Source organism: Neolamprologus brichardi, chromosome 7 (assembly GCF_056152115.1).
Source record: "Neolamprologus brichardi isolate AB-2024 chromosome 7, ASM5615211v1, whole genome shotgun sequence".
In the NCBI taxonomy this organism is placed as follows: domain Eukaryota; kingdom Metazoa; phylum Chordata; class Actinopteri; order Cichliformes; family Cichlidae; genus Neolamprologus; species Neolamprologus brichardi.
Genome location: NC_142110.1, coordinates 65,895,181 through 65,915,215, shown reverse-complemented (window position 1 = coordinate 65,915,215; position 20,035 = coordinate 65,895,181). Strand labels below are relative to the sequence as shown.

The 20,035-nt window shown below is 41.1% G+C and overlaps 1 protein-coding gene across 1 annotated transcript in view; it reads left to right on the top strand.

Annotated features, from left to right (window-relative positions):
- The window catches only part of LOC102777031 (voltage-dependent calcium channel subunit alpha-2/delta-4-like), a 124,489-nt gene that overhangs the window by 92,412 nt on the left and 12,042 nt on the right, over window positions 1–20,035 (top strand). The window contains exons 29-32 of the mRNA XM_087844161.1: window positions 6,400–6,461; window positions 11,357–11,371; window positions 11,495–11,539; window positions 11,640–11,702. Coding sequence (XP_087700287.1) covers window positions 6,400–6,461; window positions 11,357–11,371; window positions 11,495–11,539; window positions 11,640–11,702 — 185 coding nt within the window. The remainder of the gene's footprint in view (window positions 1–6,399; window positions 6,462–11,356; window positions 11,372–11,494; window positions 11,540–11,639; window positions 11,703–20,035) is intronic.

Genomic DNA, 20,035 nt, shown 5'->3' with positions numbered 1-20,035 from the left:
GCAACACATTAACAAGAGAATTCTGAGTAAAACCAAAGTTACTTTCCCTAGTAACTAGTTACTTTGAAAGTAACGAATAACTTGAAGTAACTGAGTTACTTTTGATAGAAGTAACTAGTAATGTAACTAAGTTACTAATTTCAGGTAACTTACCCAACACTGCTCTTTAGACTACGATGACCTGGATGACTGAGAATCTTCACAGACACACTACCAAAGATACTTCTGTCAGTCAGATTATTCTGAAGAGGTCAATGATTCATTTGCCAGCAGCTGCAGAGTCTGGAGTTAAGATTAGGGATGCAATGATACCAATTTTTTCAAACCGATACGATACTTGGATCTGAGTACTTGCCGATACAGAGTACAAAAACCGATACTTCTAACACACACACACTGAATTGGAAGACAGGTTTTATTTTATTCTCTGCCGATAATAAATATTATCTTAATAAAAATGACCACAAAAAAATTTCAAGTGAAAAATAAGCACTTCTGTTAAATTATTGTAATTTAACAAAATATCACTGAACTATTGGCACTGTCTCGAGCTTTCAGAATAATAAATAAACACTTCTGTTTGGAATAAAATAAATACAAATTAGGTTTGAGAATAAAATAAACTTTTAAATTGTTGCAGAGTGTCCATATTGTAAACAAACAAACAAAATAACGAAAGTATTTGGCATTGACGAACAAACTCCTCATCTGCCCGTGGATCATCAGTCCACTGTGCCGTTAAACCGAGGACTGACATCGCGCACACACTGCTTGTCTTTACCTCTTCAGAAAGTTTTGGCACCATTATCTCCCTGATGTGTGGGCGGCTGGGAATTTCATATCACAGCTCGAGTATGCTGAGAAGACGGTGCAATCCTATGTTTTCCACGACCGGCATTGGCTGGTCATCCAGAGCGATAAAATGAGTCAGAGCCTCTGTTATTTTAACTGCCCGTGGATTTTCTCTTGACATTTTTCATCGCTTTTCCAAAACCTGAGTTAAAGTTGGCTGTTCCACACTGCTGACATTTTGTTTAGCCTAGCTACAGCAGCCTCCAGTTTCTCTTTTTTATCTGGAGCTGCCAGTCTCACTCGTCTAACCCTGTGCCTGTTTAGCGCGGGATGTCCCCCTAGTGGCCAATCTAAAAAACTACAACAGAAATGACAAGCCACCCTCTGATTAATGAAATAAGTTAGTATCGGTTCATGGTATCGGTTAACTTTTACGAGTATGAGTACACACACATTTTACAGTATCGGCCCCGATACCAGTATCGGTATCGGTGCATCCCTAGATAAGATACTTAGCAAGTCCACTGGCAACATTACCTGTAACATGAAAAACCAAACAGCCTTCCTGCACATGACTTCTTTGAGCTCTGTTTTCAGTCTCCACCACTCTCTGTGGGGAATATCTAAATCAGCTTTTTATCTGCAAAATACTCGTTTCATTCTAGTCTTTCCATTTCTGGCTGCCAAGAGAGTGTAAAGGGGCTTTTTATGCCTCTTACTCTGGAAACTAATAAGAGCAAAAATGAGGGTAAAATGGTGTCCAGACAGCTAATCAATGTGCTCACTATAGCACGCCTTAAAACTGAGCAGAACCACCAAATGAGCTGAAAACACTTTGTCAGGTCCAATGCTGCCAGAGACAGTTTCCACTTAGGTTTATACAGATATTTCTTGGATTGTTAGGAAGCTCTTAGAGTACTTTATGCTGGGTATTTGTATTGAACGAGGTGAGAATGAATGAACAAACAATCAGTTCCTGTGAGGGAGGCAAATGCAGTTCTTCCCACAGGATGGACTAGCATCTTTCAGCTTGAAGACATCAAAAGCTCGAAGTCGAAAGATCTTTAATCAACCCGAACAAAACGGAGAGAGTCTCTGGATCACAAACTGCACAGTTCTCAGCAGCACAGCAGAACCAGGAGCAAAAATGTGGCTCAAAGTAAAACGTTGGAGGTCAGTGTGTCAGAGATCGTTAATGATGAGTTGCGGTTTGGTATTAAAAGCGCGGCGAGGTGCCTCATTGCCTCTGCACAGCCAATTAGTACTGAGTATTCTCTGTTCTTCAGAAACTAGACTAATGTGTAGGAATGGAGATGAAACTCTCTGCAGCAACCAAACGGACAAACGTGTATTATTTTCTCTTCGTACTGCAGCATCAGAGCAGAGTCTGCAGTCGGTGGAAGGCTCAATAACTAGCAGCTCGATAACAAGCAATGACCACAAATAAAAGGTTTTACGGCTGCTCGGCTTTTCCAATAATACCAGAACACAAGAGGCTCGACGCGCCGCCTCGTATCTCTCATCTGTAGGCTGCAGACCAGCTGCCTGCGTGAAGAAGAGTTTTCATTATGAAAGTGACAAAAACAGTTTCAGATATTAAGTTGCTGCGAGGTGAAACGACTCCCACAGGTCCTGTAACGGGGAGGTTACCAAGTAATATACGGAGGGCGGAGATGCTTGCTTCAATTTTTGTCAAAATCCAGTATTGACTGGGCTCATTTATCAGAATAAATAAGGGAGGGTTCAGGACCACCTATCCAGCCCTAAATGTATCAAAAAGGAAAACTTTGATCTTAAGAGTAGAGAGGGTGTGTGTCTCCTGAAAGCAAGCTGGGAGCTGGCTCCACAGGAGAGGTGTCTGCCTCACACTCTACTTTGAAATGCCCCGTGCTGGCACGAATGGTAACGAGATCATTCACTCTGACGACAAAGCAGAAGTTGATCCAGTTTTCTTTTCCTAATTTTCGATGTTGTTGTTTCGATTGATTTCCTTTGTTTCCCGTGTCCATCTGTTCCCGACAACTATAACGTGTTCCTCCTGTCCACCTTGTAGACACTCATTCATTACTGCTCATTAACCCTTTAAAGCCGGTCAGAGCGGGCACGCACGCTCTGTTTTGCATAACTATTTTTAAATCCCGGTAGCTCTGCAACCACGTAAGCTAGCGCAATAATTTTTTTTGCATATGAAACCGGAGGAGTTGTACTTACATCTTATGCCATCAGCTTGTCCTCGGTCACAGTTTCCTTCCACATATAACTTTGCAAAAACTGCATAAAAAGCACTTGCAAAAACAAAAACATAATATTCCAGAAACACGCTTTGCTGATCCGATCAGCTGTTCGTAACACTTCCTAGTCCATCAGCGTGAACTATCGCATGTCCGCCATGACCTGCCCGAAACCGGAAGTGACGTCATTTTCGCGGAAATGTAGTTTTTTACCATCAGGGCCTCATGAGCCTATACTGGTGTTTTTAAAAGTTATCTTTGACTTTATGACTTTCTGTGTCGTTTCTGGGATGCTTAGGACTCATATTGCACTGCTGGAAATAGTTTATTTTGATGCATATGCTGCTTTTTTGCAAATTTGCATTATAATATTTATTTTCGTTTTTCCTGCAGTATATAAAAATTGGTGTATTTCAAAAATGAAACTATGAAGACACTCAAAATAAATTTCCTGTGGTGGGAAACTATTTTGTGCAACTTTTTTGTATTTACAGTTTTGAGGGATAAGCCTCTTAAATTTCTCTAACTAGAAATATATGTTAAAAAAACAAAAACGATTTTACATTTTTTTGTAGTTTATTGCACTTTTTTGCAATTTATGTAATTACTATGCACTTAATGCAGACATATTATTAAAATCTGGGCTATAATGGTTGTATTGATGTATAGCAACTTGAAGTGCTCCCAAAAATGGCTCCACAGCATGTAAAAATATAATATAAGCTCTGGCGGACTTGGTTCTATGGTAGGTCTTAAAGGGTTAAAGGCCTTCAGCAGTGCCTCTCTCGGCGCCTCCAGTGAACTTCCGATCACCTTTTTTGTTGCAATGTTAGACTTTGTTTGAAATATCTTCACAATAACCCAGCATGTGAGCTTAAATCCATTCAGATCTGTGCACACTTACTGACTCTCATTTACGGTGACGGTTACATCTTCGAGTGTCCTTGTTGTTAGTTATAGAGCACTAAGAAGAATATTTTGCAGGTTGATAGTGTTTTTGTTCAAGTCTTATTCTCACTTTCCTTGTCCATTAGCTGTGTAATTGTTCTCATCCATCAAGCTTTTTCTTCTCACACAGCACTTTTACCTTTGAAATGGATGGTGGTAATTAAAACATAGACCAAGAGTTTAAGACAGATGAAAGCAGCTTTTTAATTAGTTATCAGCTTTTACTTTCACCATAAAAATGACGATTCCTGGAAAAGTATTTTTAAAAAATATCCTATAGTTAAAGCACTGAAAAGATGAAGGGTAAAGCAATATGAAATGTCATGACTCACAAAAAGTAATTTTTCAAAAGAAGGGTTTAAAAGTGTTTTAAGTGATGGCAGGGTTTGAAACTTTCATCTCTTCAGTCATAACAAAGGAATCCTTTCAGATCCGTTTGTACCAGTTTTAACCTCAAAACAAAAAGGAACGAGTCATCGTGGAGACTCGTGCTGAGAGAGGAGGCAGATCTGATTAATAACTTTGGGTTAGAAATCTCTGGGCTTAATTAATAATATTTGAAATCAATTCTGCAGGGAACAAACAATCAGTGCAAAATGCATTCATTGCCTCATACTTTTAGATTAGCTGAAGGCCTTTTAGGGATGTTTTACTGATGCCAAAGAACAAATTACCTCAGACTACCTACAATTTAGCCTTCCATACACCATGTAAGGCTTTACCTGCTTTAGATGCTTTGGTTTGTTTCTACAGCGTGACAGAAATGAAAAAAACATCAGCTTAAACCAGCTCAAAAGCAAACAAACACAAACTAAATGAAAGTGCATTATAGGACTACTGTACTTATATGTACTTACAGGGATGGCTACAGTGTCCTGATCTTGTCAGACCAAGATCAGTGATTGGCTGTCAGGTTGGCACATTTTTAACTCACTCACACTTCAATTCAATTCAATTCAATTTTATTTATATAGCGCCAAATCACAACAAAAGTCGCCTCAAGGCGCTTCATAGATACATAGAAAAACCCAACAATCATATGACCCCCTATGAGCAAGCACTTTGGCGACAGTGGGAAGGAAAAACTCCCTTTTAACAGGAAGAAACCTCCGGCAGAACCAGGCTCAGGGAGGGGCGGGGCCATCTGCTGTGATTGGTTGGGGTGAGAGAAGGAAGACAGGATAAAGACATGCTGTGGAAGAGAGACAGAGATTAATAACAGATATGATTCAATGCAGAGAGGTCTGTTAATACATAGTGAGTGAGAAAGGTGACTGGAAAGGAAAAACTCAATGCATCATGGGAATCCCCCGGCAGCCTACATCTATTGCAGCATAACTAAGGGAGGATTCAGGGTCACCTGGTCCAGCCCTAACTATATGCTTTAGCAAAAAATGGAAAGTTTGAAGCCTAATCTTAAAAGTAGAGATAGTGTCTGTCTCCTGAATCCAAACTGGAAGCTGGTTCCACAGAAGAGGGGCCTGAAAACTGAAGGCTCTGCCTCCCATTCTACTTTTAAATACTCTAGGAACAACAAGTAGGCCTGCAGAGCGAGAGCGAAGTGCTCTAATAGGGTGACATGGTACTACAAGGTCATTAAGATAAGATGGGGCCTGATTATTTAAGACCTTGTATGTGAGGAGCAGGATTTTGAATTCTGGATTTAACAGGAAGCCAAAACAGTAGAAATCTGCTCTCTCTTTCTAGTCCCTGTCAGGACTCTTGCTGCAGCATTTTGGATTAACTGAAGGCTTTTCAGGGAGTTTTTAGGACTTCCTGATAATAATGAATTACAGTCGTCCAGCCTGGAAGTAATAAATAAATGAAATTATTTTTCAGCATCACTCTGACTTTAGCAATACTGCAAAAATTAAAGAAAGCAGTCCCGCATATTTGTTTAATATACATTGAAATATAAAGGATTCATTTAAACTATGAATCATGTAGAGCTACTCTAGAAAAACACTAGATGAATCTGCTTTGAGTTACAGTTCGTACACACTAATTGAACCAATGTTATTCAGGCGAAGGTTTCAGCAAGTGGTCAACTGAGTTTTAGTGAAGTCTTTAGACACATCAGCCCAGATTTAACTCGACACGTATTCTCAGCAGAGTATAAACTGGTCCCCATTCAACTTGCTCCTAAATGCTTGCTGTGTACTACAGTCTGATGCTCACAGTAATGAAGCTGCTACAGAGCATTACCGAGAGACGTGTCATTACCCAGCCTGCAGGGAGCACACACACCATCAGGCTCATCAGTGTTTACATCCCTTCATTGGCGTCAGGACACGACAGAGGTGAACCGAGGGTCGAATCGATTTCCTGTCCACCTCCCTTTCCTCCACAAACACAGCCTCTGCAGAGTCCATCTTACCCTGTGTCTGTCTTAATGCTGCGCGTGTCTCTGTGTGTTTTCTATTTTTAGCTGTCGGGCTGCAGATGTCCTTGGATTGGCTGGAAAAGCGGTTCTGGGCCATCGCCAAGCAGGTGACCGCAGGACTCACTTTCACACAAACACACATTGTCTGATTTCTTTCATTTTTGGGGTCATTTCATTGACCCGTGTTTATTGTCTAGAGGTTGACAGGAAGTTTAAGTGACTTTTCCCTTAAAAGGTGGCCTGAAGAGGACTACAGGAACACAAACCAGTTAAAGGTGGAGATTGTGTTTTAAGTGTACCTTTATGGGCCATCACAGCCAGGCATTTGCTCACTTACCAAAACCTTTGAAATGTTTCTAATTCCTTATTTTGTAACCGTTGCTGTTTGCATGTAGAGATTTTCTCTCATAATCTCTCAGTTAGGGATCACCATATGAATTTGTCAGAATAATGTGACAGGCAGCAGCATCTGTTCAAATCAAGCACTTTAAGTTACGAGTTAATTTCAAACCAAATGCAGGGTCCGCTTAGAGAGGCCATCCACCTTGCAGTGGTTCTTCCGAGCAGAAATAGATACTGCAACAGTTCAAGATACTGGATTTGATGTCTGTCAGACTGCAGGATGACAAATGCCACACCGGGGCTGAGGATTTCTTAATATCAGAGATGGAACTTTCAAAATAAGAGCATGGAGGACAGCAGAGCGTATTGGAGGAGTGAAAAAGACAAAGAAAAAAGACACTAAAATCAGTTGCTAAATATATTTGAGTCTCATGCCAGCCCACATCCTACCACACATTTAACTGGTATATCTGATATACTGTAGTTGGTATAGTTAGCTGCTTTATTTGTTGCACATGTGCAACCCTCTTTGCAACCCACTTTTTCCTTTTGTGCAGTTTCTAAATAAAGGGTTAAGTGCTCTAGCTCTGTTTTTAATTTATATTTAACATAGCGACTGACATAGTTCTGACTTCGAATGGGCTTTGTATTTGACTTTTATTAATTAATTAAATATCTCTAAAAAAAGAAAACAGTTGGCTTATGAAACTGGTATTTGTAAATTTGTGTGTATGAGAAAGATGAACTGGAGCAACAAACTGCAAAGACAAACACCTGCCAGTCAAGACTGAGGCCCCAGCAGCTCAACTCAAGCTGACGTTAGCATTAGCTCAACTCAAGCTGACGTTGGCATTAGCTCAACTCAAGCTGACGTTAGCATTAGCTCAACTCAAGCTGACGTTGGCATTAGCTCAACTCAAGCTGACGTTAGCATTAGCTCAACTCAAGCTGACGTTAGCATTAGCTCAACTCAAGCTGACGTTGCCATTAGCTCAACTCAAGCTGACGTTAGAATTAGCTCAACTCAAGCTGACGTTAGCATTAGCTCAACTCAAGCTGACGTTAGCATTAGCTCAACTCAAGCTGACGTTAGCATTAGCTCAACTCAAGCTGACGTTGCCATTAGCTCAAAGGCTTTAATGGCCTTTTTTCTAAAATGGATAAAATATGCGGATGTATTTTAATTTCTTTGATTCTTTCTTATTTCCTGCCCTGATTTGGTGAAATGAAACATGCACTTCCTGTTACAGAACTCTCATTCACACCATCATTTTCAATGGATGGAGCAGCTGGGATTTTAAAGACCACGGCACTAGTTTTCTGTCAAATTCTGCTAAATTGACCCTGAACACAGAGACTTCCTCAACATGCCCCTGGTGGGAGTCTGGCATTGATTGGATATTGATGTTACAGCACTGATAACTTCATTGCAGAACAGAATTGAAGAGTAACCGATTCACAGTTGTGTTACTTTTCTATGTCCTCCGATATAAAAACTAAGATCTGACTGAATATACAGTATCAGAGGACAAACAGAGGTTTGTTTTTAGCATCCTTATTCCCTGCTGAATTGTATTCTGGCTGTGACCTTGTACAAACTGTCTGCTGTTGCAGGTTTGATCTGAAACAGTGCAGACTTTTGAGAATATTTTAAGCTAGAGGTGCTAAAATGTAAATAAGCTTTCAAGCCATCCAAGTTTTATATCTCCGCCCCCTGTGGGATCATAAACGTCTTCGTGGTGGAGATGCAGCTTCATCTGCAGTTGGGCCAGAGTCTTCCAGGTAGTTAACAAGCAGCACCAAATGTCACCAAGTTTCCAAGGACACAGAAGAGATTCTTTCTTGTGACTGTTCAGTTATAATCCTCCAGATTCAGAGGTCATTTTCTCAATTTTCCTTTTTGTTCATTAGAGAGCAGAAATCATTAAGTGTAGGCGATTATTCTCTCAGACCTTTCATTAAGATTAAAGCAAAATGTGCATATAGAATAAAGTCAATAAGGTCAGAAGCAAGTGGATTTCATTCTTAATAATACATCAGAAATGGATTGTGCTCTTTAGTTTGTCCTGTTGGGTCATTTAGTCTAAAGAGGTCCCATTTTTGACATTTCCTTCTCCATGTGTCTCTTCTTGGACTTATTAAGCTTTTGCACAGAAATATCAGAAAGTGGGTGATGTTGGTACAACAGCAGACCACCATCGTAAATCACGTCTGTTTATCCCAACATAAAACAGAGTGTTGATTTCTTTTAAGTAAATTATAACAATGAGCTTTGGTTGTAATGAACTGTGGTGCAGATGATCCCTCAGATGGTTGAACCAAACAGTCTGGCCCTCCAACCTCTCCCTGAGCTGTGAAAAGGACTGAACATTAAATGTTTCAAAGCAACCAGCATTGTGGAAATGAGCTGTAAAGCGCTCCAACACCAAGTCTGAAGGTGCTGCAGCCTTTTCATGTAAAATATCGAGGTGTGATTAGTTCAGGATTGTGACAAAAGTAAATAAAAGTGGCGTCCTTTTCAACTTGATTATTCATCTGGTTTCTGACTGTATTTATCCTGTAGCTTTGAGAAAATCCCCACATAAAATTGACCTGACAGCACCTGGCATGGTGAGGAATAGTGTCTCCAATCAGAGGAACAGGAGCTACATGAGATAACAGGACCAAATCCCAGCTAGGGCTGCCACAAACGATTATTTTGATAGTCAACTAGTCACCGATTATTTTTGCGATTAGTCGACAAATCAGATCATCATCCATTGTACATAAAACTACAGCTTATTGCACCAGCAGCATCTGCTCTTATATAACTATCATTAGCTTACAGCTTGAAGTGTTTAAGGTATGTGCTAACTAAAAATAAAGACAAGATGATAGTTTATTAAATTTTCATGTGCAGATTGTTTCGGTGGAGTTTAATAAACTCAGCCGATTTACACAAGAACAAATAAAATACTGAAAAAACCAAACAATAACATTTTTAAGTTATCTAAGTGACTCATATATCATGTTTAACCTGAGTAGCAAAAGACTGCGGTGGGTTTGAAAACGATTTGCCGGAAGTCCGGTGTTCTCACGGCTCTAGTTAGCCTAGCCCCCGGCTAGCTATCGAGCTAGTGGCTAACAGACGTCTCCAAAAACGTCGGAGCGCTTTTGAAAATATGTGGTGTCTTGATAAACTGAGCAGATATTTGAGGTTTACACAGCTACATTCTCGCCTGAAAAACACGTTAAACGTTTATTTTGTGACCCAGAAAGAATAATAAGAGTAACATTAAAACTAACTAGCTGCCGCCATTGTTGGAAACTGAGCTGGGCTGCGCTGCTTCTTCTTCTTCGGGGTTTAACGGCAGCTGGCATCCTTGTACATGCAGTGCTGCCATCTTCTGTTTCAGTCCGTTATTACACTCTTAAATCCTGCTACTTATTCCTGCGGCTTTTGTGATCTTACAAAGCTTCAAACGACGCGTCGACTATTAAATCAGTCGTAGACGATTTTGATAGTCGACGTAATCGTGACTAGTCGACTAATCGTGGCAGCCCTAATCCCAGCCACACATTATCTAATAGTTAATGGTTTTGATCTTGATCGTCTCTGTAATAGATGTAAGAAGGTGCTAATTACAAAACCTTTTTCCCCATCTGATAAAGAGAAGGAACGATTGCTGCTGTATTTCTACCTAGTGACTCCAAGCAGAGGTATCTTTGTCATGGACTGGAACGACTGCAGAGCACAAGAAGAGCCCCTTATAATTTAGGAAACAGACTTTATTTTTTCCCCCTGATGGTGAAGATCTAATAGAAGCAAACTGAGCTCTGCAGTTTTCCTTCCTGCTGTGTAATAAGCTGAAAATTGGCTACAAACTTTTGATCCTGTTGAAAAAGTTGTCCCCAGAAGGCCGGCTGGTGTTACACTCTCTCCGCAGGTCTTTGACCTTGCAAACGTCCCCCCCTGCAGTTAACTGAAGCAGAAGCATATCTGCAGATGTCCCGTGGAGGTTGATGGTGTAGATAATGTTATTAATAGGAGCTGACAGCTGTGACGGGCTGGATTAATGTATTTACAGGATAGCTTCAGTGCCGACACTAACTCATCCGACCGACTCAACACATTTACATTCTCTTGCAGCTGATTTACAGTTTCTGAGCTTCGTAACGTGTCATTCCCTTACAGTAAAAACCCCTCAGCCTCGGTGGAGTTTAAAGTTTGGGGATTAGAGGTTCTCGCCTTCAAAACAGGATGTAAAAGTATGCCTTCTTGCATTTTTATAGCAGAAAAGTGATCCTGGCGAGTGGAAACTGAAGCTGTCGGTGCTCTTAAACCAAATGATGGTGTGCGACCCAAAATAAAACCACATTTTATGCAAATAGATGCTCTTTGTGACAGTTTAAGCAGATTAAAGGGATCATTTAAGGAAGCTCGATTCAAAAATCTGAATTTAAAAACTGCAGCAGCGTGAGGGTGAAAGCTGCTGTCATCCATCCTCACCTGCATCTTATACATTTTCTGTGTTTATTGCAGAAACTGATTCACAGCCGAGCTTTCGTTTTCTGCAGGATGCCAACATAAATGTTGCTTAATGTTTCTTATTATCTCTGATTTGTTATAATAATTACATTTTAATTCATGCATCACTCTTTTCACTGTTTCATCTTGCAGCCCAACGACACAGATGTAAGTAAACATTAATTATATGAATTATGTTGTTTTTACTGTTTTATTACTTTCCATAAAAAGAAGCATTCAGACTAAATTCTCTCAAATCTCCACACTTTCCTTTTCCTTCCCTTCCTCCAGTGTTCAGACATTGAAGGTGTGTGTCCTCTCAGCTGTGACAGTGCCGTAAGTACACAGCAGTTGTTTCTTGTTCGTTGCTCATCACCAAAAATCATCCTCTGTGTTAGAAGATCCTAAAGAGATCTTTCTGCTTCTTCCTGTTCAGGATCTGAGCTGTTACCTGGTCGACAACAACGGCTTTGTCGTGCTGTCCAAAGAGAGGAGAGAGGTAAGATCCACCACTCTTTACCACTATGCTTGTGGGGCAGTTTATTCACCTCTGAATCAAATCTCTATTTATCCATCTGGATCATTTTGTTCTGGAGCCATCAGTCTGCTTTGTGATGCTCAAAGTCCACCAAAGAAATACACAGACTAAAACGTCAGCAGCAGAAACTATAATCCAAATAAAATAAACCTTCTTGTGAGGAATTTCATGGATCGAACTTTTCTCTGATTGCTCAACCAAACTTTACATCCCTTCACAAAGTCACATCCACACTTCAGTTTACTTCAGCAGAAAAAGATGGAAAATATCAAATGACCGCATCAGTTCCCTGTTTCCCTGTTCCGGGTCGGGGATGAGTTCCTGCCCCAAGTGGAGGAGTTCAAGTATCTCGGGGTCTTGTTCGCGAGTGATGGGAGAAGGGAGCCGGAGATCGACAGACGGATTGAGGCTGCAGCTGCAGTGATGCGAACGCTGCACCGGTCCGTCGTGGTGAAGAGGGAGCTGAGTGTAAAAGCGAAGCTCTCAATTTACCGGTCGATCTACGTCCCTACCCTCACCTATGGCCACGAGCTGTGGGTAGTGACCGAAAGAACGAGATCGCGGATGCAAGCGGCGGAAATGAGCTTCCTCCGAAGGGTGGCTGGCCTCTCCCTTAGAGATAGGGTGAGAAGTTCGGCCATCCGGGAGGGGCTCAGAGTAGAGCCGCTGCTGCTCCACTTTAAAAGGAGCCAGCTGAGGTGGTTCGGGCATCTGACAAGGATGCCCCCTGGGCGCCTCCTGGGTGAGGTGTTCCAGGCATGTCCCACTGGGAGGAGGCCCCGGGGCAGACCCAGGACACGCTGGAGAGATTATATCTCTCGGCTGGCCTGGGAACGCCTTGGTGTTCCCCCGGATAAGCTGGAGGAGGTGGCTGGGGAGAGGGAGGTCTGGGCCTCTCTGCTTAGGCTGCTGCCCCCGCGACCCGGCCCCGGATAAAGCGGATGAAGATGGATGGATGGATGGAGTTCCCTGTTTTCTAAATGACTCTTACACATTGTTTGGATATATAAAAATTGTTGGTGGGTATTTTGAAGTCAGAATTTTGTCTGCTTAAAATTTAAATATACTCAGCAACTGTATCTGTGCCCTTGCGTACAGTTTTAGATCTGCACTGCAGAGTCATTTTGGCCTGCGATGATTTCGAGCAGTGACTTTATAATAGCAGGGATGACGTCTGAGGATGCACTGTCACTCTCTCCTATAGACTGTATGCTTTCACAATGACGTTTGGAGCACGAGTACTCTCTCTCTGTCTCTCTCTCAGTAATAGTGCCTACCTGCTTCTCAACACGTAGCATTAGACAAATCGTCCGGGTTAACAGACAGTTAAAGGGAAGGTGAAAGACAGGACGCTGGGGGCAGCTAAATGCTGCATTGCCTGAGAAGCCTGAGTCGTGTACAATATTCAGTATAGTATAGTGTTGGTTTGTTTGTTTTAATAATAATAATAATAAATTTTATTTATGAGCACCTTTCAAGTCGCCCAAGGACACTTTACAATAGGATAAAACACTTAGTAAAACTGGCAGAATAAGAACAATAAAACAAAAGCACAAGATAAAATGAACAAACTGTAGATTCACAGTGAATATGCAGGTTTAAACAGATGAGTTTTGAGTTGGGATTTAAACTGTGGGAGAACCAATGTTTCTTATTTCTGGGGGCAGAGAGCTCCACAGCCTGGGAGCAGAGCAGCTGAAAGCTCTTCCCATGGTGGTGAGGCGGAAGGAAGGTACAGCAAGCTGGATAGAAGAAGAAGAATGAAGTGAGCGGGCAGAACAGGTGGTGCTTAACAGGTCAGAAAGGTAAGGAGGAGCGAGGTTATGATGGGCCTTGAAGGCGAGCAGAAGAAGTTTGAAAATTATCCGGAATTTCACAGGGAGCCAGTGAAGTTCCTGAAGAACAGGTGATGTGCTGGTAGGAGGGGTTCTGGTGATAATGCGAGCAGCAGAGTTCTGAACCAGTTGAAGCAGTTTTTTTAACCTCCTAAGACCCAAGCTCTTTCATGGCATGCATTTTTCATTTTTCTTTGCTATTTGGGCTGATTGGGACCTAAAGAATGTAAAAACAATGAATTACAAGATTAAATTTTTGTTTTTGAGAAAAATGTGATGTCCACATATGTAGACACAAGGTCCTAGGAGGTAAAATACCACCAAATCACAACATTTGCTCCAAGGCACTTTAAGGTAAAGACCCTACAGTAATACAGAGAAAACCCCAATAATGCCCCTCCCCCTGTGAGCGAGTGCTTGGCAACAGTGGGAAGGAAAAACTCCTTTTTAACAGGAAGGAAACTCCAGCAGACAGCTTGAAGGTTTGAGGAGGAAGATGAGTATGTGACAAAAGTATCAAAAAGTATCTTTACACCGAATTTATCGAGGCTGTAAATATGTAGTGTGTTTGGTATAAGAGTATTTGAAATAATCCCCAAGGACATTTTTTGAAACAGATTTTTGTTTGTTTGTTTGTTTGTTCTAAACCTTGTTTTTCTAATGTTGACTTTAAATCCTGTTGTTGTGGCTCTTCAAGGGGTTTCTTGCTGTTAAATGGGAGTTTTTCCTTCCCACTGTCACCAAGTGCTAATATTGAGTCGTTTGATTGTTGGAGTTTCTCTTTATTTTTGTAGTGTCTTTATTTTACAATACAAAGCACCTTGAGGTGACCATTATTATAGATTTGGAGTTGAATTGAACTGATCAAGAAAAACTGGGTTTTGAATCCTCTGTTTAACCTGTTTGGAGTCAAAAAGTTGTGTTTATTTTTTATTCTTTAATTAAAAAATGCGATCGTGGATGTCGTGGATGTGTTGTTCGTCTGTCAGACCTACAGTCAGAGTCAGGAGGTGATTTCTCAGTTTTGTGGCAGCTCTCTGGACCATTTAATGTGCTCATAAACAACATCTGGATGCCTCACAGGATTTGAGGACAGTTTGGGTCTTAATCTGTGTGCGTGTGTGATGCATTAACAGTAAACATCACAGCTGCTGCGCCTGCCTCCTTCATCTGACCGACTGTGAAGCAGGATAGATCTGACTTCACCAGGTTGAGATCACACTTGTGTTTACGAGTGGGTTTAAGTCCATCACATCTCTTCTCAGAGAAAAGCCCTGCAAGTAGAATTTTCTTGCAAACAAGGAAAACTTGCTTACTTCCCTGAAGCATGCTTGCTGTGTTTTCTCTGTCATAAGTCATTAAAACTCAAACCTCCACTTCCATCAAGGCCAGTGTTAAAGTAGGTGGGAAAAACTCTTGGATCAGCCCTTTATGGTTGCACCATGAGTGCGCACTTGCATCATCACAAACTTGCAGAAGAGGAACAGTAAGACAATCACACATATTTACAGTATTGATGAAAAACATTAGAGAAAAAGGGAGGGTTGGAAATTGTACTCCATGTTTCTCAAATGAGAATGACTGCAATCTTTGCCTTGAGTGATTGTGCTGCAGATATTTCAGCTCCAGTTGTGTTTTAAGGACAACACTTTAATTAAACACAAAGGATTTATTTTATTGTTGACAGTTTAGTTTTAAAAAGAAGTTTTGCCACTCGACAGGCCTATGGCCAGTCGTTTTAATATCTCTGTCTAAATTAGTGGTTAACTTATGTATGGAATTGCTTTTCAAATCTGATATTTTTTAAACTGCATCAAGACTTTTGAGTTTGTCCTAAAATAAGTTTTAAAAGTTGGTTTTTTTTTTTTCCACAAGCCACAAGACTTGGTGGCATCATGGCGTCATTAATGGTACAACTCAGAGTGCTAATGCAATCGGCATCTCTACTAATCCCACAAGAACATAACAGTCACTCTGCTAATTCACACAAAGATTGCAGCAAATTAAGAAATGCAAAAAATAAAGAGTAGATTCGTCTGCAACCACACAGCTGAAAGTCTCATGAGCCTCTGCAGTGTTACTGCATCAGCACAGCTGCCTTTTTTAGCTTTTTCAAGATTACTCCACAGATTGATGGCAGAGCCAGACAGCAGACATTTATTATATTTTTATATAGTTTTTGGTTGTGTTTCAGTTTTAAAATCTGTAGCAGTAATATTTATTTATATAACAGAACCAAAACATTAGAACTGTTACGTAATGATGTGATGTGGTCATTTGCAGACCTCATCTTGGTGCAACTTCATTACAGCTTGGAAAATCTGGTGGTTGCTCGTTGATTGCAATGGATTTTTGTTGTTGTTATAAACTGATTGCAAGTAGTTGCAATGCCCAGTAGTTGAATGTGCAGCAGCCTCAACCTCTGGGTGATCACTTTTAATCAATCAGCAATTTCACAGGTTGAGGGCAATAAGCTTTCTTCAGACAATCACAGTCCAGCTCGAACTGACTGCAACCAGTCTCAGATAGATTGGCATCGTTACTGTTAAGCCACTCCTCATTTCTTTATATTTTGCTGGGAAAATGGGATATGGAATTAGGTTTATTGCTCCCTGAAATGGTGACCAGTTTGGGCAGCATGGTTGGTAGCCCTGTTACCTTAGGGCGCAAATCCATTACCTGGCTGAAGCCTTTCTGTTTGGAGTTTGCATGTTCTCCACATGTCTGTGTTGGTTCTCTCTAGGTACTCCTGCTTCCTCCTCGGAGAGTTATTGCTTAAGACCATTTCAAAAATGTACCAAGAAGTCTGGCTCCTTGGAAGCAAAATATAAAGAAATGAGGGGCAAGACTTTTGCACAGTACTGTATTGCTATGTGAAAGTGAAGTTTTAAAACTTGTTTAGAAAGGACAAGGCAGCTGAGCCTCACTCCTGAAAAACAACCCCACATCATAATCTCCTCTCCATGAAAATGTACACTTGGCACAGTGCAGTCAGATAAGTTTCGTTCTCCTAGCAACCGTCCATTGGATTGCCAAATGGAGAAGCATGACTCTTCACTCCAGAGAACACTGTTTTACATCACTGCATCCAACACTTTGCATTGCACTTGGTGATGAATGGCTTGGATGCAGCTGCTCAGCCATGGAAAGGTATTCCATAAAGCTCTATCCACACTATTCTTAAACTAATCTCATGAAGTTTGGAGGGTTGTAGTGACTGGCTCTGCAGAAAGTTGGCGACCGCTGAGCACTATCCGGTCGTTAAGTCTGACGTCACTAGCCGTGTCTGGGCCTAAACTCCGCTGCAGGTCCAAACGATCACTATGGCATTACTGAGAGTTGAAAAACTGTCTAAAGTCTTTCATCTTTAATAAAATGATCAGCGTTCTGCTCTACCAGGTGTAACAATTGAGTTTAACATCCAGGCATCCATGAAAACTGAATTTATGACATTTAACGGAGTTAGAAGTTAGCAGGAAGTTAGCTCGCTAGCTAGCTAGCTAGCTTCTATCTTAATACAATATAGCATGTCCTGACTGCGGGTTTTGGAAACAAATTCAAACGTACAGCTCTGTTATCACTTCCAACACAAATAAAGACAGAAAACTAAACAGCAGTGACGTTTGTAGGGTTACTGAAGTTTGGCTAGCTGGTATATAATGATGTGCTACGTGACCGCTAGCGACACAGCTATGTTAGCATAATATAAACAAGCTAACTTTTTTTCCACTTGATAAAAGTTTACGTGAGTGTTCTCGGTGGTCAGGAACAAATGTAATCGCATGGCAAGATGCTGTAAAAGGACCAAACTTCAGCCCAGAGAACAACTGAGATAATCCATCCACAATACGAGGTTAGTCATTCATATACTGCTGCATGGGCTGGGCTGTAGTTACATCCTAAGGTTTTAAAAACTGAGCTTAAATAAATGATTAGTGGTAATAAAAGCCGAGGGAGGTCAACAGTGATCACTGACTGTTTTAGGAGATTTTTGAGATTAAATAGAAGAAAATACAAAACATTAAACATGTTAACAACACAAAAGCCATATTAAAGGCAGACTACTTTAGGCCCGGAAGTAGGATTCATCACGGCATCACTTAACGACCGGATACACTTCAGCACCACTTTGTTATAATACCACTAGAAGTTGACTGTGAAATATTTAGCATCAAGGAAATTTCCCAGCTGAACTCGTTGCACAGGTGGCATCCTATCACGGTACCACCCTGGAATTCAATGACAGCAACCAGTTCTTTCATGAATGTTTGTAGAAGAAGTCTGCCTAGGTACTTGATTTTAAAAACCTGTGGCCATGGAAGATATTGAAACACCTGAATTTAATTATTTGGAGTGAGTCAATACTTTTGGCAATGTAGTGCATGTCACCATAAGGTGATGTCATCCAGTAAAGAAATGTGAGGACTGCGAGGTTGCTGTTCATCTGACAGCTGCTCGTTAACTCTGGATTAACCCAGCCTGTTAAGAGCCACATTACTGGATTAATCCTGAACCTACCAAACCTCCATACATGCACAAACTCAACATATACACACTCTGGTACAGAGCAGCCATGTTCCAATCCCACATCTGCTGCTTCGCTTAAAGTGCTTCAGCTTTTTAACTTGCCTCCAATACAGCTTGGCATGCCTGATGTTTGTGTTACATGACAGTCTTAGTGACCTTAAGGCCAGATGATCCGTACTTAATGTATGCTGACCTTCTGGCTGCCAGAAGCACTTTGAGTTTGAGGTTACAGGGGACAAAATTTTCTGTGTGTGCTGCAATAAGAGAAATAATTTAAGGTTACCTTTAGCGCCTTGACTTAAATGAGATCAGTCAGCTTACAGTGTGTTTGGATCACTTCAGTAACTTAGTCAGCAGTCCAACTGATGCTAAAAGGATTTCATAACCTATGTTTATTTAGTCTCTACTCCAAACAAGCTTCACCCCAGCTCCCTCTTTAGAAACATTAGTCAATGTATAAACTGAAAGGTGACACTTTAAGTAATCACCAGACCCTGTGAGTCCCTGCTGCAAGACATTCCCTACTGATAAATTCAAACGAACCATATTTCAATAATAAAAACCCAATCCAGCCTTCAGCTTTTCCCCTAATTTCTCAATATTCACTCAAAATACCCAAATATTTGTAAGATTATAATCTTGAACATAACATCTATTTAAAGGGTATGAAAACCTGAGATCTAACATCTGGGAGTGATTTGTGGAAAACAACATAAATTTGGTTTAGTCAGCATTGCGTAGATATGTCTGTGTAGGTTCTCAGTCATCCTGATCATGTTAGTCTAAAGCACAGGTGTCGAACTCCAGGCCTCGAGGGCCGGTGTCCTGCAGGTTTTAGATGTGTCTTTGATCCAACACAGCTGATTTAAATGGCTAAATTACCTCCTCAACATGTCTTGTCGGCTGTATCCCAATTCAGGGTCTGCAGCCTTAAAGTACGCAGCCTTAATGGTCCACAAGGGCCGCGTACTGGGCTAAATGGGACGGTCTAGCCTCTGTCGCTGCCCAGGTTGCCTAGCAACCATGATACTAACAGCTGCAAACGTTTCATACAGCTTTGTTTGACAGAAATGAAGGAGAAAATCTTTTGTTCATTTGTTTGTTTGTTTCTACATGAGCTTTGATCATTCTCTGTAAGATTAAGCTCCGCTATTGAACGGCGTATATTTTAAAGTAAAGGCTTTAAAACCAAGTTAGTACAAACGTCACTAATGTCACATAACTTTGCCGACATGTGGCCAACAGTAATGTTTTAATGTTCTTCGTTATTAAACATTTGCACATAAATAAGTGACATAATATTCAGTTCTTACTTAAAGTTTACTCTTCGGGTGCCCCTCATCCGCTGTTTTTTTTTCGGCAAAATTATCCACACCCACCGCCGCGCTATGCATTCTGGGATATGTTGGGCCACGAAGTCTACACCGCCATGTCCTTAAAATTCAGGGAAATGAAGGACGCATTTGAGGGCCGCATTTCGAGCAGCCTTTGGATTGGGACAGCCTTCGTCACGTCGCTGTGACATAATCTGCCTTAAAATGCGGCCTTTAAGGCTGCAGACCCTGAATTGGGATACAGCCGTAGTTCTCCAGAGGCCTGGTAATGAACTAATGATTTCATTCAGGTGTGTTGACCCAGGGTGGGATCTAAAACCTGCAGGACACCGGCCCTCGAGGCCTGGACTTCGACACTCCTGGAAAGGCTTGAAAAAAGAAGGCGACTGGATGTCTTTAGGTTTGGAAAGATGTTACATTTCTCATTTAAAAAGCTTCAGAAGTCCAGACACCTACGTTTTTCAAGCTCTTAAGATTACCATTAAGAACCCATTTTAAATTTCAAAATAATACCCTCAGCTGCTGAAAGGCAACTTGTAGCTCCTCAGCAGTTTAATTCAGAGAAGAGCCAACTAAGCAACGTATGGTGTCATCAGCA